The sequence below is a fragment of the Drosophila subpulchrella genome, unplaced genomic scaffold (genome assembly GCF_014743375.2).
Source record: "Drosophila subpulchrella strain 33 F10 #4 breed RU33 unplaced genomic scaffold, RU_Dsub_v1.1 Primary Assembly Seq354, whole genome shotgun sequence".
NCBI lineage: Eukaryota > Metazoa > Arthropoda > Insecta > Diptera > Drosophilidae > Drosophila > Drosophila subpulchrella.
Genome location: NW_023665577.1, coordinates 8,555,030 through 8,577,510, shown reverse-complemented (window position 1 = coordinate 8,577,510; position 22,481 = coordinate 8,555,030). Strand labels below are relative to the sequence as shown.

At 38.7% G+C, this 22,481-nt stretch overlaps 1 protein-coding gene across 1 annotated transcript in view; it reads right to left on the bottom strand.

Moving 5' to 3' along the window:
- Positions 1 to 22,481, bottom strand: part of LOC119559986 — a 75,635-nt gene that overhangs the window by 25,888 nt on the left and 27,266 nt on the right. Inside the window, exons 2-4 of the mRNA XM_037873245.1 lie at positions 20,130 to 20,902; positions 19,762 to 19,895; positions 15,832 to 16,256 (exon numbers count right to left, since the gene is read on the bottom strand). Coding sequence (XP_037729173.1) covers positions 15,832 to 16,256; positions 19,762 to 19,895; positions 20,130 to 20,596 — 1,026 coding nt within the window. The 5' untranslated portion in view covers positions 20,597 to 20,902. The remainder of the gene's footprint in view (positions 1 to 15,831; positions 16,257 to 19,761; positions 19,896 to 20,129; positions 20,903 to 22,481) is intronic.

Sequence of the window (22,481 nt, the reverse complement as noted above, 5' to 3'; positions counted from 1 at the left end):
GAAGACAGGAGGGGAATTTCCAACTTGGCAGCAGGCAATGAGAAACGGAGTGTATTTTCCATTTGCGAATTTAGTAGGTGTGGAGACTTAGGTGGCACTGCAAAGGTAAAGGGCCCTATGGACTTAAGAATATACTGCAATTAATGTTCTTCGACAATTGAGTCAAATTACTCTCTCTACGGTTCCATCTGCTATCTTGAAATCAACATTTTTCAAAGTTCCCTTGATAGGCATTCCCAGGTTTAATTATGTAACCTCCTACGCTTGGAAATAACATTTTTTGATTAGTTCTGAATTTCGAATTTAATTTTATTAAATCGGACGACTAAATCATATAGCTGCCTTAGGAACGATCGGAAAATTGGTGGGAAAATAATATGAAAAAAATTATAGCTTCGGTGTTTTTTGACATATTATCTTATACTATATAATTTTTTGTATTTTTAAATTTAATAATTATAACTGTAAGGGTATACAAACTCCGGCTTGCCGAAGTTAACTTCCTTTCTTGTTTTAAAAGAAGTAATTTATATTTTAAACTTTTATAAACTGTAAATGAGCTTAAGAAATATTGCCCACTTTAACGCCCATAAACCGCCCACAAACTTCAAAAAATCGTAAGTATGAACGTGGATATCTCGGAAACTATCAAAGATAGAGAATTGGGATCTCAGATTTAGATTCCGTAGCCTTGTACGCAGCGCAAGTTTGCCACGCGAATATGCCACGCCCACTCTAACGCCCACAAACCGCCCAAGCCTGTGGCGCCCACAATTTTCATGCTAGATAAAAAATTTTAACTGAAATGTATTGGTCTCGTCAATACCTTTCGATTGATACAAAAATTTGCCACACCCACTCTAACGCCCATAACGCTTAATCTGTCTACCGCCGGTAGGTGGCGCGTTTCAATCTGGCTTTGCTGCTTGCATATCTCCATTTCCCTTTGGTCCCTATAGCTGAGTAACGGGCATCTGATAGTCGAGGTACTCGACTTTAGCGTTCTTCCTTGTTTAAATTAGATAGTATACGCTCCAAGTCCGATGGCGCACAAATAAACTTGCAACATGGCCGTTGACAATTCAATCACGTTTAATCAGAGCATTAGAGCAGTTCCTACGCAGACATCAGACTTTAATCAATAATTCTGTCCGACTCCAATATACTTTCGTCTCCTTTTCGTGCCCCTCCATAACAATCATCGTCGTGCACAAGCATAAAAGGTCCTTGTTGGGGGTTGGTTGGAAAATTTCGATTTTCCATTGTCATTGATAAGGGGCAGTTCTGATGGGGTGATGGGACTCGGTTTAGTCGATTGCCGGCAGAGTCCTAGTTATAAGTTGGCTTTTGTACCTTTTGACCTTTTTTCTAGACCGGCATTTGGTTAGCATTCCTTCATCTGTTTATACTTGATTTCAGTTTTAGCTTGGTAGGGCAGCTGCCGGCTGTATGGTCGTTTGGCTGCATCATTATTTTTACAGACGTAATAAATTGAAAAACGTTTGGAAAAATTCGTGTCGGGGGCTTAGACACATACAATTTTGTACAAAATTGAATTTCAAATGCAACAACAAGGCAAACGGCATTATTAACGCCGGAAGCAATCAGAGAGACAATTTTTAACAGATGGCTTTGAGGCTTAAAGGTTTTCGATGATTTTTCACATTTTTGTACCCGTTACTAGTAGAGTAAATGGGTATATTTCATTCGGGGAAAAATATGTAACAGGTAGAAGGAATCGTTTCCGACCCCATAAAGCTATATATTCTTAATCAGGATCACTAGCCGAGTCCATCTTGCAATGTTTCTCGGAAACTATAAGAGCTATAGGGATGAGATTTCAGATTTCAGCGCAGGTTTGTTACGCTAATGTGCCACTCCAACTCTACCGCCCACAAACCGCCCAAAATAATAGCTCGTACAGTTTTAGTGCTAGAAAAAATTGTATATGAAATATATTGGTCTCGTCAATACCTATTGATTGCCCTAAACATAGGTTTGCCACGCCCACTCAAACGTACACAAAAGCCCATAACGCTTAAATCTTTCTACCGCCCGCATTAACATGTATTGAATCGCGTATAGGTGGCGCTTTACAATCGTTCGTTTTTGCTAGTATATCCCATCTTTCTTTTGCTCCCTTTAGCTGAGTAATGGGAATATGATAGTCGAGACACTCGACTATAGCGTTCTTCCTTTTTGTTATTTTTTTTCTCGTTTCATTTCTTCATAATGGTCAAATCAATTTATTAAGCAAAATGACGTCGACTTTTTGGCCAACTGGTAATAAACAATGTGGAACTGAATGGTGTCCATTTGGAAAATAAAAGAAGCAATCATTTTAACAGTATTAAATTCCTTGACAGTAAGAATGATTTGGTCTTGGAGAGTAAGTCTGATACAGTTAGCGTCTTTAGTTAATTTACGAAGGAAACTGTTAATTTTTATTAGCAAATTTTATTTAAGTTCTTAAGTTTTTCAGTACTACAAAATAAAATTTCTATTAAATAAGACATTATTAAAATTTATTCATGAATTATATAATAGTACCATCTTTATACCCTTGCAGAGGGTATTATGATTTCAGTCAGAAGTGAACGCAGTGAACGAGACGTTTACGACCCCATAAAGTATATATATTCTTGATTAGCATCACTAGACGAGTCGATCTAGCCATGACCGTCTGTCCGTCCCTTTTCTACGCAAACTAGTCTCTCAGTTTTAAAGCTATGGGGCTGAAACTTTCCCAAAAGTCTTATTTCTTTTGCAGGTAGTATATAAATCGGAACCAGCCGGATCAGACAACTATATCTTATAGCTCCCATAGGAAGTATCGGAAAAAAATTTTAAAAAATGATATCTTTGGTGTTTTTTACATATAACCGCATCGAAATAATATTTTTTTATTAGTTCTGAATTTCAAATTTTTAATTGTATCAAAATCAGACGACTATATCATACAGCTTCCATAGAAACGATCGAAAAATTGGTGGGATAATAATATGAAACAAATTATAGCTTCGGTGTTTTTTTACATATAACCTCCTACGCTTGGAAATAACATTTTTTTATTAGTTCTGAATATGGAATTTAATTTTGTTATGATCGGACGACTATATCATATAGCTGCCATAGGAACTATCGGAAAAATGGTGGAAAAATAATGTGAAACAAATTATAGCTTCGGTGTTTTTTGACATATTACCTTATACTATTGGAAATATAATTTTTTGTGTTTTTCAGAATTTCGAATTAAATTTGATAATTATAACTTCAAGGGTATACGGCCTGCCGAAGTTAACTTGCTTTCTTGTTTTTAATTTGCATAATCTATTTTCTGAAAAAAATTAGTATTAACGCTATTTATTTATTCTGCATTCCTAGTGTTAAGCAGTGTAATACTTGATAAATCTAAATTTAAAATAACTAATTATTTTTATTATAATGTACATACGAGTATAGTGTCTAAAAGTGTCTAAAACCTCTTGTTTTTGGTTTTTGGCCCATTGTTTCTTTGGCCACCAATAAATTGTGCCAAAGTTCGAAAAAGTTTTGTCATTCGTGTCCAAGGGAAGCAGACAGTCAGAGGCATCGGATGCTCGGGTAACGCAGCAAATTGTTAAAACAATTGCAACAATTTGGCATCGAAGTGCATTTCGGAAGTCTATTGACACAACGTGACCAGCCATCGTACACGGAGCATTTACTGGTGTTACACCCCCTTGGATTCCCCTCGTGCTGCTCTATGTCAATTTTCCCCTCTAAGCCGTTGCCTGCTAATTGCACCTCGGAAATTAAAGAGAATTGCAGGGAAACTGGACTTTATTTTGGTTTTATTGTTTGGGCTTCGTTTTATGGCGCGGACAAATTGTTTAACGTTCAATCAATTTAATTAATTTGCCCAGCAGAAGGAAATACATACATATACATTATTTTTGTCAAGCAGCGGAAAATTAGTTTTCCTTCCGCTTTTTCTTTCCCGTTTTCTTGATTTATTTGTTGTTCCTCGGCATTTACTTACAGGTGAATTGCTGCTGCCCCTCAGACGAAATGTTATGCAAGGATCCAAAAAAGAATCAACATTAATCACAGCTCAGCCAATATTTGACGTTTGCCAGCCTCTTTGGATTTTCCAGTAAGCAGAGGAAGGAGAGATACTGCCACCTCCACCTGTGCAAAAAACCAGATGTTTGGCTTATCCCCATTCAACTCAAGCGACCTCTTTTGCTGCTGTATTATATATTTTTGCTGTGTATATCTTTGGCTGCTTTACAATTCGCTACACACAACAGCTTTGCAAACTTATTCACATGTTAATAATTTGGATGGGGACGTGTGCATATCTATACGAAACATTTCAATTCGTTTTTTGTGGTGACTTCTATGTCTGCTTTTTAAGGAAGAAGTTATCTATGTGGGCTTATTATGTGTTAAATGTATTTTTTTAAAGGGTTAACAAATGAGTTTAAATCAGGGAGCGAAATAACATGTATTATACCCGTTAGTCGTTAAAGCCTTTAAATAAACCATTTAACAGTTTTTAAACACCTTAGGAGCCACGAGACGAACTGTACTTCACTTGTGGAATTTTTTGTTCGATTTGTTTTCAGTTTTTTATTTCGGTTCCGTAAGTCCAATTAATACTCAATACTATTTTTAAACACGTTACTCGAACAGTATAGGGGTATACTGGATTCTTCGGAAAGTATATACGTACAGCAGGGTGCCACGCCCACAACGCTAAAAACCTGTCTAGCGCCAACGCTTTTAAGGATTTTAGAAAAAAGTAAATGGGATTTTGTTTCGATTATGAATATCCATCTAAGTGCCAAAAATTTTTCAAATCGGACCATTCACTAAAAAGTTATAAGCAAATGAAGTGCGCGATCTTGGCTACAGTCGCTTTGCTGCTTGCATATCTCCATCTCTCTCGCACTCTTCTTAGCTGAAACACGGGTATTTGATAGTCGATGCAATCGACGTTCCCTTGGTTTAAATAAGTACTGAAAACGTTTTCAGTGCTGGTCAAACGTTACCTTTTACTTAACATTTTATACTTTGAATTCCCTGTCCAATTAAAAAGTACGAACTTCTTAGTCCTCAAGCGTAAAACCGAATTTCTTTTGAGAATTTCATCACCGACAGCTGGTAAATTTCGGATGTTTATACATTTTCAATAAGAAATGACCAACAGCTGCCCTTTTGAGATAAAAATTAATGGGGAAATTACTTATTTTTTGAGGGCCGTCATTATTATCAATATACAATAAAAGAAAGGCACAACTTTGGCGACGGGCACTTATTTTGCTGTCATTTAACCGAGGATAAATTGCTGGGACATGCGGCTGCAACAAACCCATTAAGATTCCACAGAAGGAGCAAACTTACGATGAAGTTTTGGCCTACATTGGACAGCTCTTTTTCAGGCCAAGTGAGGCAGATAGCATTTTTATTGTGTGGAAAAGTGGCAACGAACATTGAGGTGATATAAAGTTACACACAGCAGGAGCAGCAGAAGGAGGGCCACAGCTGACTGACTGTCCAAAATGGGTGTCATCTTGGCTAACACACACAAATCACAAGCGCACGTGCTGCCTTTGGCAAATTGTTTTCACTCTCCCCTAAGCACATGGCAATTTCAGCAGTTTTTCTCCTCGGTTGTGCTGTCTTGTGCCAAATTGAATACGATTTGAATTACGAAATGGTAGGTTGAGGTATTTTTTGTTTCTTGTCATTTTTGTTAGGTTTATTTTAATGTAAGGGCAATTTTTTTAGTGCCAGGCAAATATTCAAGGTGACAGCTATGATTAAAGCTATGGAAGAACATTCGTTTTTTTCAAAGAAAGATATAATTTGGGTACCCGTTACTCGTGGAGTAAAAGTGTATAGTACATTTGTGGGAAAGTATGTAACAGGCAAAATCTAGCCATTTCCGTCTGTCAGTTAGACTGTCTCTCCGTCCGTATTTCCGCATTTAATTTTTTTGCCAGCTGATCATGCGATCGGATCCAATTCCCAAGGACTTATTATATTTTGGACCTTTTGTTTATTTTTATGTGATTGTATCCGTTACTCCTATAATAAAACCCGTCTAGCGCCCACCAATTTTAAACTGTATATGAGATAATGTTCTTTATAAATATCCATCTATATGCCAAAAGTTAAAATCCAAATCTAACCATTCAATAAAAGTTTTTAACCAAATAATATTAAATAATCAAACAAAAACACCTTTTTACGAGGTAAGGGGTCGTGGCGATCACGCATTATCAACACACAATACAAGTAGTTCTGATATCGAATAATGCTAGTACATTCGTGTAAATAAATACATTTTCAAAAATGGTCTCATTCTGCCCGATTTAGCAAAATATTTAAGCTTCTCGCATTAAAGTTTTATTTTATTGCAGCGTGTCGAAAAGAAAATTTTAGAAAGTGTAAAGATGTAAACAAAAAATAAGCCGTTGGTGTTTTTTGACATATTAACTTCTACTCTTAGGGATATCATTCTTATAATATTTCAGAATTTTAAGTAAAATTAAAAAAAAATCGGACGACTATATCCTATAGCTCCAATAGGAACGATCAAAAAAATATTTTAAAACAAGAAAGGAAGTTAACTTCGGCAAGCCGAAGTTTGTATACCCTTGCAGTTATATATATTAAATTTAAAAATACAAAAAATGATATTCCCAATAGTCCCAACAGATAATATGTCAAAAAACATCGAAGCTATAATTTGTTTAATAATATTATCCCACCAATTTTCCGATAGTTCCAATGGCAGCTATAAGAATAGTCCCCCGATTTTGATAAAGTTTATTTCGAAATTCAGAACTAATTAAAAATGTTATTTCCAAGCGTAGGAGGTTATATGTTAAAAAGCACCGAAGCTATAATTTGTTTCATATTATTTTCCCACCAATTTTCCGATCGTTCCAATGGCAGCTATATGATATAGTCGTCCAATATTGATAAAATTAAATTCAAAACTCAGAACTAATTAAAAAATGTTATTTTCAAGCGTGGGAAGTTATATGTTAAAGAACACCGAAGCTATAATTTGTTTCATATTATTTTCCCACCAATTTTCCGATCGTTCCTATGGCAGCTATATGATATAGTCGTCCGATTTCGATAAAATTTAATTCGAAATTCAAAACTAATGTTAATGTTATTTCCAAGCTTAGGAGGTTATAAGCTAAAAAACACCAAAGATATAATTTCTGAAAATTTTTTTTTCCGATTATTCCTATGGGAGCTATAAGATATAGTTGGCCGATCCGGCTGGTTCCGACTTATATACTATCTGCAAAAGATATACGACTTTTGGGAAAGTTTCAGCCCGATAGCTTTAAAACTGAGAGACTAGTTTGCGTAGAAACGGACGGACAGACGGACATGGCTAGATCGACTCGTCTAGTCATGCTGATCAAGAATATATATACTTTATGGGGTCGGAAACGTTTCCTTCTGCCTGTTACATACTTTACGACGAATCTAGTATACCCTTTTACTCTAAGAGTAACGGGTATAAAAATTCTTTGGTGTTTTGTAACATATTAACTTTAACTTTTGGGAATATCAGTCTTTTGATATTTCACAATTTGAAATAAAATTAAAAAAAAATCGGACGATAGGAACGAACGGCAGTTAATTGAAATGGGACGTTATCTTAATATTTCGGTAATTAGTTTTCAGTTTTCTAAGTGTTAAATAAACAGCTAAAGTCACTTAACATTACGAAAAAAATCGTTAAAAAATATTCATTTTCTGACATTTTTAGGTCTATTACTTTGACGGCAGTTGCAGGACGATTATCTCCGAGTAAGCTCCTCGACCCATTTGGTAATTTATTGGTATATTAGACTTCTTTTGCTTAACAGTTTTAGCTCGACTTTCGTAAATTAAGTCATCGAGACAGCTGAAGTCAGTTCATAATAATTTACGACTTTGAAGGCAATAAAGACCGATAGCTATAGGTTGCCAGAATTTGGTGTGCTTTGCAACCTGGTAAAGCCGTATAAAGTATTTTGACTGCTTGTTAAACGGTTTTATTTCTGAAGGTGCTTTTTCCCCTTCTGACCATTAAGCCCGCGCTTTTGGCCACGTATGTGCAGTACTTTGTTGGGCCAACTTTTTGAATATTTGAGCTGTTCCTAAGTGGCAAACTCTTTGGGGCGTTAGCCTTTTCATGGGCAACTCTCTCACGGCGAAATAAAGGACGGAAAATATTGGAGAAAATGTGCGAGGCGAGAGGGTTTCATGCAAAATAAGCATCATTGAATTTATTATGATTTTTATGTAAATTGCTGCATCCCCAAAGGGCGGGCGATGAATGCAATTAATGTGGGAAGCGACGCAAAAAGGTTTTATGTCCCTGCCACTTACCCTAACGAAGGGCTTTTACCAGGTTGTATGAAAGGTCACCCTCAGCTTTCCCAGATTTCCTACTTTGTATGTATGTCCGTATGTATTTTTACCCCACCTGCCTTAGCTTGAAGTCGGGTCGCCCAAAGAAATACTAAAAGATATGACTTAGCTGCGGATAGCTGTGGCTTACAAACAATATTAACAAGTTTGAATATGCGAGAAAGCAGCGAATTCGCTGAAGACATTTAAACGGTTAGAAACTGTTACACTCAGGGAAAAAACTTTTTATAAATAATAGGTATTTTGTTGTGAAATCAAGAACGAAGGATAGCAAAAGTTCAGCAAGCGCGAAAGAGAACTTTACATTAGGTATAAATATTTCAAGGCCGAAATAATGGTTTTGAGAACGAATGTTCTTGATGAAAAGACTAATCGAAATAAGTAACACACAATATGGTTTTAAAAACGGACAATTCTTAATTTAAGAAAGAAAAATTCTTTATTTTAGAACACTTGTACTTAACATTTTTCAAAGAATAATTTTAGTTTACAGTTAAACAAGTACTAAATCTATTTAATGAACAGGAAAACATTTTGCATAGATATAAGAGATAGTTAAAAAAAAAACTTAGGACCTGCAGCCGCTCGCACTGAAGACGCCTTAACCAACTCGTTCGCTTCTAAAACAGCGCTATCTAAACTAAGCATATAGTCTTGGGCAAGCAAGGTATGCATGAAATGTTTTTCATACTGAACCGAATTGGGTTGCACTTTTTATCGCTCAATAACTCCCAAATGGTAGTTCTTAAGACAAAAGGCGGTAAACATCAAAAGTTGAGGAATCTGAAGGACTATACAGTTTGAAATTTTCAAAGATTTCGTTTGAACCAATTTTGAGATAGAAGACACAAAGTGGTTAAAAAAAGAACTTTTCGCCAAAACTTTAAATTTATTGTATTTGGAGAGTTTAAGCAAATGCAGTGTGATTAGCATATATTTTTAGCTTTTACCTCAGAAACTATTAGCCCTTAAAATCGATTTTTTTATTTTGATTTTCCGCTAAACTAACGGGCTTTTCCAAAGTCGAAGAACAAAAGTTTTCCATATCGAGCTTGTTAATACAGCCATGACGATCTCAAGACCCTAAAATGTAACAGTTTTTACCTAAAGATTATTTTCCTTATCCTTGCATCCAACTCTCCCGGCTGTCTGTCAGGCTCGTCATTGATTTAACACTTGTTGCAGTCTTTTTTCCTGTTGTTTGCATCGAACCATTGATGCAGTTTCTCCTGCAACGCCCTTTCATTGGATGTCCATGATTGATTGATGTTTACGCGGCTCGGCATCGCCCACCGATGGGTTCTCGTTCAAGGGAGGGATAAAATTGAATTTTTGAATTTAAGTGTTGGGTGTGGCTGAGAGTCTTTCAATCTAGGACACACGGTCATCTAATGGTAAGATTACCATTTCAAAGTCATGTATAAGTAAAATCCATTGTGAGTCATCAGACAAAAACACATTTAAGTGCAGCGTCTGTATTTCCTTCTCTTTGTTTGTTGCTTTGGAGTTTACTAGAACTTGCAGCACATCTGTCAACACACACACCCCAATCCCCCTTTAAAGTTTTTCCCGATGTATTCCTGTTTTCTAAAAGCTACCATTACCCACCCGACGTAATACCTCGCACTAAATTGCAAAGAAAATTGAGCTTTGTTTGCCAGCATCATCATCTAAAGCAGCAGCATCATAAGCACGTTAGATGGAGGGGGAGCTGGAATTGGCTTATTTGTTATGATGATGCCATGTCTAGGTCAATGCACCGTCTGATATCCCGCCCTCTACTTTTTTGTGATCGCCCCCATGTGGTAAACATTTATTTCAATAACAGCGTGAAAGATAAAGAACATAATTGTAATATTACCGGCAGGCTTCCAAATGCTATGCTATATTTGTAGTTTTTAATATTTGCTATTGCTATTTGCTAAAGCTGGAATGGCTCAAATTCCAAGAGTCACAGTTCCCAAACGCCTTAGGCTAAAGATATGTCTTAAATGTCATTGGAATGATACATTTAATTGTTCTTACTAAAATTTCTGCGAATTTCTGGACATACGATTTTGAAAACTTGTAAGAATTTAAGATTCCTCAACTTTTGAGAGTGAAAATCTAAAACTCAGTTCAGAGCAGATAACTCTTCGGGTTTAATCGAAGGCGGCGAAAAGTATGCAACCCCAATAACAAACGAAAGTTGTCTCTCTACAGATTTTAAATTTTAAAAAATTTGACATCTCAGCGGAAATAATTTCATGAATTTGTCTGTGTTGCATAAAAAGAGTAGGCGCTGTTTCATGTCATGTGTTTAAAAATGCATAAAATTTATAGCATAAACATTATAAGTATGTCCGTATGAACGATGAGATCTCGGAAACTATAAAAGCTACAAGGTTGGGAATAAGCAGGCATATTCTACAGATTCTCGCGCAGCCCAATTTGATTCAGCAAACACACCCACTCTAACGTCTACAATCGCCCATACTGCTAAATTCTATGTGGGTCCCACATTTTAAAAGATTATTAATCAATTAACTATGTTAAACAAGCGTCGGAAAGGTGAGTAGTACCGCCAACGACCGCTAGGTGACGTGATATGGTGGTGGTGTGTGCTAATCGAAATTTTATTTTGCTTAAAGCAGAATAATATACACGAAAATATGAGAATCTACCGTGATGGTCGAATGAGAACAATTTAGAAAGTTTTTTATTTAGTAGATCGTATAATATATTTTCGTCTCAAAAGTTGGTATCAGAACTTTTGTTTGTTGAAGGTACGATCGTCACTAGATTTTTACCTCATTATGAGGTGTTTTTGTTTGATCTGTAGTAGCCTGGTATTTTTCAAGTTTTGCTTGTGTCCGGGTCTTGCTTTAAAAAGGAAAGTATGGGGCTGCTATATATGAAAACAAGATAGAACGCCATAGGCGACGGCTTCGACTGTCAGATACCAATGTATTCCGATATCAATGTAGTTTTTCTTTAAATTTAGTTTTCACAACCATGGTTAGGGAAACTTTGCTGGGAATACCATCCTCCGATTCCGCGCCACAACCAACTGGTCATATCAGTTCGAGACAGAGCGGATGTCATCGTTATTATTGATGCAGCTCTCAGCTTACTATGCAATTGTCAATTGTCAAACTGATTGAGTGAAAGGCAAATGCCCAGTGGAACAACAGAAGGATATGGTTGGGGATGTCTGGTACTGCAAGTGTTTGAATCCACACTTTTGCCTTGATAAACTGCAGTGCCAGCTGACGGACTGAATGAGTGACTCACTGCATGAACAAGTGACTGACTGTCCCAGCTCTGACTTGACGGACTGAATCGACTGACTGACTAAGATAAATGGCAAAGTCGTTTCAGATTGGCAATACATAGGTGTCGGGAAGCGTATCTTTTAACGCTCAACCCCCGCCAAAAACCGCAGTGGATTGAAAAACAGCATTAATCTTCATTAGCCAGTTATCAAGCTTTATCGGGCGGATTACAAATTGTATTGTGCAGTCATTTACATTCTTATCAATAATCGCCATACAATCCCATTTACTCGTAAAAGGGTTTTCATTTAAAACTAATATGGCTAAATGTAGTCTGATTTCCTTATTTTTAAAGGGTAATTACTTTTGAAAAATGGTTTTACTTTCTAAGAGTTCTGACAAATTGGTTAAATAAAATATTTATCCATGGTTAAACGGATTTTGGCATTCACAAACTTTAGCGATTTGCGACATAAGCAACTGGCGGCTGTGACATTAATTACTCATAACTTTTAAGTTAATTATCCGATTTGAACCATTTTTGGAATGTAGATGGGTATTTCTAAGCATATCTAAATGTTACGTTTCACTTTTAGAAATTTACTTTTCAATTATCAAACGACTTGGCTAGATCGACTAGACAGTCAGGATTACTGTCAAGAATTCATATACTTTACAAGGTCAGAAAAGCTTTTTCTTATCTGCTACATAGTTGCTGATGAATACAATTTTCTCTTTTACTTCACAAGTAACGGGTATAAAATAGGGGACTCAAATTTTGTAATTCATGTAGTTGTATGTTGTATGCTCTATTCCTGTTGGCAACCACCGCTTTTAGCTGACGCTTCTCGTTCCAGCGATTCCGCTTTAAATGCATTTCCATAGGGATCCCGTCCCCAAGACGGTGGCAGTTTGCAAATTTTCGCAGTGTCCGCAGGACCAGGGAACGGTCCATGGAATAGGGACTGAGGGGGTGGCAAAAAGCATCAATTGCAACTTTTGTGCGGCATTTGTGTCGCTGATTTAAGGCAGGTCCCTACGGTCACAACGTGGGTAGGCGTATTTTGTTGCACATGCATCGCATAAATATTGCACAGCGCATCGCACTTAATTGCAAGTTGTGTAACTTTGTCGTTGTTCCCCTGGTCCATTGTTGGTTGCCGTTGCCGGTTAAGAGTTAACGGACGGCTTGACTTTTATTCGTTTATTTTACCGGCTGCGTGAATTCTTATGTATAAACGAAGCGTGCCTAGGAATTGGTTGAAGTTGGGCAAGGCACGAGTTCGAACCCACGAAATGACAATGTATATTATATTCGTCTGAAAGTATTTAAAAGGTAGAAATAAAGCAAAGTCCCATTTACACTTTTACAAAATCTTTAAAAATGTGGGCGACAGACAGAACTTACTGTTACTGGCGTTTAAGGGCGATAGGGTGGGCGTGGAAACTTTTTTACGGCAATCGATAGATCTTGACGAAGCCAATACATTTCAGTTAAAATTTTTGTTCCATCATCAAAACTGTGACCACCAGAGTTTTTGTGCTTATGCTTAATCCAACACTGTAGACTTTATAGTTTCCGAGATAACAGCGTTCATACCGACGATTTTTAAACATTTTTGTAGGTCAAATGATAGGTGTTGAAGAGAGCAATGCATTTCAGTTACAATTTTTTGTAGCATTAAAACAGAAGGGGCCACAGCTTTGGGAACCTACACCTGAAATCCGAACTCTCTAGCCTTTAGTTTCCGAGATCACAGTGTTCACACGGACAGACGGACAGAACGTCAGGGCTAGATCGACTTCGATAGTGGGTTGTTACATACTTTTCCCCGAACGCAATATACTCTCTTACTCTACGAATATAACGGTAAGTATTTAAAAAAACCTTTATAAAACTTAAATGATAGAAAAGTCAGAAACATTCGCGGCGAGGATTTAAATTTAGGACCTTTCTGTCCCAAACCTTATTGACCCGAGGGTTCTTATGCAGACCAAGTTTGAGTGTGGAACAAAGTCAGGAACAAAAGATCATTAAATAAGCTATTGAATCCATTTACGTATATGATTTACGAAATTGACGGTATAAGTAAACACTTAGAAGAATATTCTTTAGTCCTTTTTTTGTCCTGTTTAAATATTTGTTGTACTTTTTTCCTATTTTTTTTTATGACTGCTGGCAGCACTGATGTAGAATAATACATGTCAAAGTGGCAGTGGAAATGTGAGGCCTGACACGTGCCTAAAACAGCAAGCAACTTGTTGAGTGCACAGTTTGGCAGAACATAGCACATTAACGTGGTGAAATACCAAAGAACATTATAACCACAATCATCATCCTCGATGAAAAGGGCCTTATGCTATTTTTCCTGGCCTCTCAGACAGCTGTCTATTGATTTGCCCCCAGCCAATTTCTGAGCAGAACACTAAGCCGTACCAGTTGTCAATCATTTTTTTACAGTTTGTCACGCTTTTTCAGGGCGCACAGATTTTCATTAATAACTTTGTTGACATTCTCAACAAGTTAAAAAACTTTTGGAAGCATTTCGCTCAGCACTTGTCAATCAATTGTCAAGAAAGAAATTGTATGCCAGCCAGACGGGCTAAAGAATATGCAAAGGTAACGAGCAAAACTTTATGTTGCACAACTTTGACAGTTGCCCTAGGCAGAAGCTTGCGGGAGTAGTGGCTAGCGGATTAAGCCTGATGTTGCAACTAAATTAGGAAGTTGGCAAGACTTTGGCGGGAAGGTGAAATAAGGGCCACACTTGCCGCAAAAAGTAATTTCATGCCTACGTTGACTTTCGTCTACAATTTTCCGGCATATTTTGGATAGTTTCGTCTTCCCCGCCTCTAACCACCTACAAAACTCTTATTTTCCTTGAACCTTTGCCTCGGTTTTCCATTTCCTGTTTGCCTACAAACCCCTAGCACACAGCCACGGACTTGACTTGATGAACTTTTGGAAAATTGCCAATTGCTGCTGCAAAATGCCAGCGGCTCTCAAAACCATGTTAATCTCTATTTCGCTATATATTTGACTGCAAGGTTTATCCATTTATACGTGAGTAACATTATAAGCCTGTATGAATATCAAGTAGTCACAAAATGAAATGAAAACAAGGAAGAACGCTATAGTCGAGTACCTCGACTATCAGATACCCGTTACTCAGCTAAAGGGACCAAAGGGAAATGGAGATATGCAAGCAGCAAAGCGAGATTGAAATGCGCCACCTACCGGCGGAAGACAGATTTGAGCGTTATGGGCGTTAGAGTGGGCGTGGCAAACTTTTTTTGAATCAATCGATAGGTATTGACGAGACCAATACAATTCAGTTAAAATGTTGTATCTAGCATACAAATTGTGGGCGCCATAGGTTTGGGCGGTTTGTGGGCGTAAGCGTGGGCGTGGCATATTCGCGTAACAAACTTGCGCTGCGTACAGGCTACGGAATCTAAAACTGAGATCCCAATTCTCTATCTTTGATAGTTTCCGAGATATCCATGTTCATATTAACGATTTTTTGAAGTTTGTGGGTGGCTTGTGGGCGGTTTGTGGGCGTTAAAGTGGGCGTGGCAAACTTTTTTTTTGTCAATCGATAGGTACTGATGAGAACAACACATTTCAGATACAATTTTTATTCTAGCATCAAAACTGTAGGAACCACAGTTTTGGGCGGCTTGTGGGCGTTAGAGTGGGCGTGGCACTCTGTTGAAATAAACTAGCGCCGCGCAGGAAGCTCTAGAATCTGCATGCCATATTCCAAGTATCTAGCTTATAAAATTTCGTCAGATTTCTACATTAACAAAATTCGGAATCTTTAAATATTGCTATACCCCAGAGAAGAAGGGAATATGATTAAAACAAAGAAGCTATAATTGGTCGCGTTAAACAGAACAACATGGTCCATGATCAAAAAGTTAACTTGACGTTCTTCATTTTGATAACGGCAAAGCTATATGATTTTCGGCACAGAGTGGAGCTGTCAACCTGGGTTGTTTTAAGTATTGAATAATCCATTCAGGACAGCAGTTATTTCTTTCATTAAAAGTTCGTGTACTCCTACTTTACGCGATTGTCCTCCACTTATTCCCAAAAAATTCTTCTTGTGATTCAGCGGTCTTTAAGTAAGGACATACTCACTTTCATTCGCGGACAGGGCCACAGGACGACGGTTTTATTGAAATCGAGGGCCAGTTGTTCAGCAACCTGATGGCAGTGACCCGAGAAGCTACGGGCGTCATTCCACCGAATCTCTCCAATTCCGTCAGATGATGAGGAGGCCCCATCGCCCGCTGACAACTGATTCGCCTTGGAGTCCTGCTGATGATGGCGATGGGGCTCCTGCTCCCGCTTTTGCTGCTGCAAATGTTGCTGACGTGGCTGGATGGGCGGGTCAACGTCCACATTCGCATACGAACTCCAGGCCCCTGTGCCCCCTTGGACCTTGTTCACATCCACGTTGAGGTCCAAGTTCACGTCGGTGTCTACATTAATGCCCGCATTTAAGGTCCTTACAACGCTCGTGTATTTGGGCAGCTCGAGTAATTTAATGAAGCCACTTAAATCTGTGCGCCGTCGTCGACATCGTCGTCATCATCAGGAAGGGCGAAAAGAAAGAGAAACATTTAATGTGGCATATAAAAAACTTCTGTATATTTAAGATGACTTGGAGGGGGTTTTTCTGCGAGTGTATGTGGGCATGCGCTTAAGCGGTGTACACCCAGAAAAAAATCCGTTCGAAACGTTCAAAAATCAAGACCAAACGTTGTCAAAAAGTGCGTGAGCCCGTTTGTTGACAGTTCATGAACGGTCGTTCGTAAAATGTGACCGAAACTTTAGGGTCGGGATCCGAACGAATGGTGTCAGTTTAAGAACATTTCGGGCTTAGCCTGAGAACATAAAAATCTAAAAAAAAACGAGGTTTGTGTACACGCTAGACTTTCTGGACGCCTGGTAGAGATTTATTTAATTTCCCACCACCTTATGTTTTGTTATTGCTAGAATTCAATGTATTTTGGATATTTTGCTGAAAACAAAGAATTTATTTATTAATAGAAGTACATATAAACGTTAGAAATAATATTTTTATAAAACTTACAATTCACAACTGTCTTCTCGCGGACTCGAACCTGTGCTACCATGTGTCGGAGGCGGACGCTCTAGCAGCTGGACCACCAAGCCAATTTTTCGAGTGCGGACAATCGGGACACTAGACCTACATACATGTTTTTATGAACGATGTTGATAATTTATCGATTTCGATAGACTTTAACGCGTCTATCGCAGCTTTTTCATGAACGGCGTTCGATATCTGAGAACATTTTTCGCAATTTGGAACCAAGTTGTTCGTCGGTAGAAATTGTTACCAACACCGTTCGATTTTCGTGAACAAACGTTCGAAATGTGAGAACTAAAAATGGAGAACGGATTGTTCGCATTTCATGAAAAATGTTCTTGATTTTTTTCGTTCTTTTTTTTCTGGGTGTAGTAAATGTAACTGCTGATGAAAGCAGCCAAGCTCACAGCGCACTCTGTCTGCAACGTTAGCAGTTTACCACTGCCTTCTGGCCAGTGATGAAAAATCTCCAACTTGTTTCGCCCCACGATTTTTTTTCAATGTAATTTTTTTAGCGACAAAATCAAGTCAATTTTATCTATGTACAATTCGCCAATTCAAAAGTCTTGTTAAATATTTTGAAAATTGAATCAAATAGCACTACCATTCTTAGGATAAGCCCAATGGGTTACGAAAATAATTTATTCAACTCCCAACAGTCCGGAAAAATTATTGGAATTATGAGTCATGATCATGAATTTTAATTTACATTAAACTTCAACCGTAAAACAATTTAACTGTCTCTCTCAGATTCACACAGATCGTTATCTACTTTCGCGGTTCCGCAACTTCTTCAGCTAATGATTTTTAGGATTGGTCCTATGGAACTATCCTCGGTGGACAGCAATATTTTAAGAAAATACAAAACGTTGGTTATATTCGAATATATATTCGGCCTTAAAAAGGCCAAACTGCTGTCTCTCTTCTGAGGCTGGCCCTTCTGTGGGCTCCAAGTGCCTCTCTGTGGGTTTTGCCATGGCCGCCAACGGCTGCCATTGCAAGTAACTGGCCAAGTATCCGACAAGGGGACAGAGTTATGAGTGCCAGAGATTCTCGAGTCCTTGCACCGAAAGTTCTTGACAGGGGACCAACGGTTCGGGAGTTATTTCTGAGGTATGGTAACTAATAGGAACTAAAGATATCTGGGAGTTTTGAAGCCCATAAAATGCTGCTGATGAGCTGAGTCCTTCAAGCCGGCAGCTTAACAACTTTTCTCGGCGAGTAGTGATCACTGAAAACTAAAACTTTGCCTTAGAAACCCTCAACTTATGTTCGTGAATATTTATGCCGAATTAGGTTTGCCCAAGTGATTAGCTATTTAAATAAATTGGCCTTAGATCGCGATAAGCAGAAAGTTAATTCAGACTCTCGGTGGCACTTCCCCTTGAAAAAGTTTTCCACCCGGCGAGCACTTTCTTTATCTGGCTATTTGCCTTATTATTTTAACTTGCTTTCTAGCGCTTAGTTCTTTTGAGTTATTTCCAGAGCAAGCACGGGCATCTACACATGGCCAACTTTGTCGTTTACTTAGTTGGCGCCAGAGTTTTTGTCGATTGCTACAATTTTCTTGTTGTTCGCACATCGAGTAGTTTAAGTTGGATATCTTTAAGTTACAGGGCTTCTCGAAGGTGGCATTAATAACAGGTGAAACAAGCTGGCTACCACAGCCATTTAAATTGATTTAAGTGCCCGACCACGAAATTGAATATGCAAACCAATCTAACGTAACTTTTTCTTTCCGTACAAATGAATTCCATTGCCGTAATTTAACATGACTGGCTCGCTACGCTCCAGGTTTTTATGTTTTGCCAAGTATTGAAATGGATTTTAGTTGCATGTGGCCGTATGCCATTCGGCTTTCTTCCTTGCCCCAGTTGTAATTTATGTCCGTAGAAAGGTCTGCGAGTTTATTTGCTGACCACCATTGGCAACGGCACAAAAGCGGCTAAAGTGGTCCATATACTGCTTTTTGCCCCTGGACAAATTGAAAAAAGACTTTGTCCAGGGAAATAGTTGCATAACGTTCTTATTGTACAAAAAAGCTTACAAAGGGCAGTGTGGATTGATTGGATGCCTACACAGGTTGTGTAAGTTGTGTTGTTCGAACAAAAGTCTGTGTGTTGCTGTTGCATTCCCCATGCTGTCCAATTATTCTAAAAATTTAAATCCCAGCAGTAACATCTGCTAATCCTTTTAGAGCCCATGCTGCTTTCTTTTGGCCTGAAACCATTGACTTCCAAAATGTTAGGTTCAAACCGGAAATTGTAGGTTGTCACTAGCAGGGAGCAATGCCCAGCGAAGACAGCTAAAATAAGATGGAACATTTTTCGTAATTAAAGAAATAACTTTTACTGCAAAACTCGCGAAATCTGGATGTCTTTTTTCCGTTTCCCTAAGGCAAATAAAAAAGTCGAGGACAGGACGTGCTGAAATTAGTTTAAATTGGCACGAGAAAAATAAGGGCTATTTGTGGGAAAGGGAAAGACGGGAAAAGGAGGAAGAGGAATCAAAGCATTATGCATGTAAATTGGGTTTGCAGAGAGTTGAAGCCCATCGCCTTCTAAAGACTGCAAAAGATAAGTCATTTGGAGTGGCTCCTCCAGTCTAGATAACTTCAACTTTAATTCATTCGCTTGATTTGTATTTCCTCACTCAATTAGCAAAGTTTCCCCTAACTTCCGCCCTGTTGGCTGCCAGCAAACATTTACCCCCAGCAAACAGCCGGCCTGGCCAATTCATCTTCATAAACTGCCACCTTCAGCCTCCGGCTCATGTGGAATTTTTCAAACGGAAAAAGAGGGAAACTTGAGCATCAGGCACACACAAATCATCGATAAAACACGATGTCTAAATGCATGTTGGCAGGGATTTCCAGGGCTGTGGCAACAAACAGGGCAAACAAGGCTGCTTGGGCTGCCTCTGATGGGTTTGTTTTTCGGCTTGTGTGTACTCACCCACATCACGTAGAAAATCGACGCTGACATCAGATAAATGCAGTTGAAAGAAGTCGAGGAAATTCTGGAAGCCCTGTTGCACATGCGTCATGTCAACGTGCAGCGAAGAAGGTATTAAAACGGCCATTCGTTGACTAAGATGTCGCTCTTGCTGCTGCTGTTGCTGCTGTCGTCTTTGGCGTTGCTGTCTCAGTTGCTGTTGCTGCTGCTGCTGCTGCTGTTGGTGCTGCTGTTGCTGTTGCTGTTGCGTTTGCTCTTGCTGTTGCTGTTGCTGTTGCTGTTGCTGTTGCGTTTGCTGTTGCTGTTGCTGTTGCTGTTGCTGTTGCTGTTGCTGTTGCTGTTGCTGTTGCTGTTGCTGTTGCTGTTGCTGTTGCTGTTGCTGTTGCTGTTGCTGTTGCTGTTGCTGTTGCTGTTGCTGTTGCTGTTGCTGTTGCTGTTGCGTTTGCTGTTGCTGTTGCTGTTGCTGTTGCTGCTGTTGCTGCCTCTGACGTTTCTGACGAGCAGCCTCACGCGCATTACGTGGACTCTGCGTTTGTGTTGCTGTCGGCCAAATTGAATTGCTGTTGCTGCTGAGTGTTGCTGCTGCTGCTGTCGCTGGGGAGGTCCGCGTGGCCGCAACCGATTTTGTAGATGGCGTTGTAGCAAAATCTGTCGCTGTCTTGGCCGCTGACAGGACAAGGACACCCGCCGCTTCTGGCCGAAAGGAGGAGGAGGAGGGGGAGGAGGGGGTGGGACTCGAGCCGAAAGCTAAGAAGGCTGCGCGGGGGGAATTGAGAAAGAAGAAGGCTGTCAACAGCAGAAATAATTTAGCAATTTGACAGATTGTTAACTTCATTTATGTTGCGTATTTTGGTAAGGTTTTTTTTTGACGTTGCTGCTGTTGTTACTGCGCTTGTTGTCGATTGTTGCAGTTCAGTGGAAGCTATTGCTGTTGCCCGTGACCGTTGCCGTAGCCCACTGCAGAGCGGAGTGGGCCCCTTTCAGTTCCGCGTCCTGGCCCGATTACATTTTGCGAGCCCTGCCGATGGTGAAGCTGCATTTGTTGTTACTTCCCCAACTATTCCTGTTAATGAACTTTGACGAAGCTTTGTTCGAATTCGCCATAAATGCGCTTGTGTTGCGGGTAGATCGGAGTTGTTGCCTGCGAAAAGAGGGACAGAAATAAATGTATTTCTAATTAAAAGTTTTCAGAGGAAAGATTTAAGTTACAGGTGTGAATGGTGTTGAGTGTTCACACAAAAAAGTGACATTGACCAGATTAAAAAGAAGAGAAAACGCTATTGTCGATTACCTCTAGCGCTGCGCAGGAAGTAAAGAATCTGCATGCATATTCCTAACATTCTAGCTCTTATAGTTTCCAAGATCTCAACGTTGATATGGACAGAAGGATAAGGGATGACGAAATCAAAGATTCTATTCTATCAATTAGATATCATATAAATATATATATAAACACTTTTAAAAATTTTGCATTTTAATTTGAGCATGCAATCTTGAAGCGAGAACGATTTGTGCTTAAAATTGAGAAGAGTGTAATGTCAATATAGGACTGATTTATGCTTAAATCTTTAAAATATTAATCTCAAAATCGAGATCAATTCGATGTTGAATCCAAGGAGTCTTCATACCCATATCAAGAACACACATTCTTAAAAGCCATTCGCAAACCGAGAAGACCTCGATCTCGAAAGCGAATTGTATAGAATATATCTTGATATAAGCTTTGTACTTTCGACTATATAAATATACTTTCTAAAATGTTTTCATTCTGCCCGCCTCAGCAAAATATCTAAGTTCTCGCGTACAACACATTCTTTTTGGTGTACGTGTACTGCCTTTCATTTAAAGTACTTGCAGGGGATCTGGAAATGACAACGTCTGCATAAGTTAGGTCGTGATTTTTTAGCTCCTGCTATAAAATTCAAATGGGCATAAAATTGATTTGACAAAATAAATATTTTGTAGCCTTGTATATTGTATTCCTTGCTGTGCCGCCCAACTCTTTCTGACTTTGCTTATTTTTATTTATATTCTCCCTTCCTTTATTTGATAAGCCACCCGCACTCACGTTAACACAACATATACTTTAGAGAATTTTAAAGCGCAAAGTTCAGGCTGAGCTGCGTTTATTTCTGGAGCACCTTTTCTTCCGGCTCAGCCCCCTGAAATTTAATGCTTGATTACCTGCGTAACGCATTCGTGCGGCAATATTTCAATTTATCAACATGACAGACTAAACTTTCACTTATATATTAAAACAAGAAGGAACGCTTTAGTCGAGGGCCTCGACTATTAGACCCTCTCAGCTAACCAAGTTAATATATAATTATTGTCAGTCGGTGGAGATAAAGGACGGCTAAAACAAGGGGACACCGATTTTTAGGCTTCTGTAAATGTGAATAAAATCCGGCGTGGCCGCCTTTTAGTAATGATGACTGACAAATCTTTTTTACAAAATATACAAGTCTTCGTATTGGACGGTCGGTTCTACTTGTTACATACTTTTCAACGAACAAAATATACCCTTCTACCATGTAAGCCCGTATTCCTTTTACGGGAATAAATGTGCTTCGTTGGAGCCTACACCTTCTGGTAGGTTTAGAGCATTGTCATCCGATTGTCCGGAAATGATTGATGCTCCATTTTTGTTGTCATTGGGCCAAAATAAGTAATCTCTGGGCGATTTCTATAAATGATGGATTATGTTTGGTGTTGTTAGA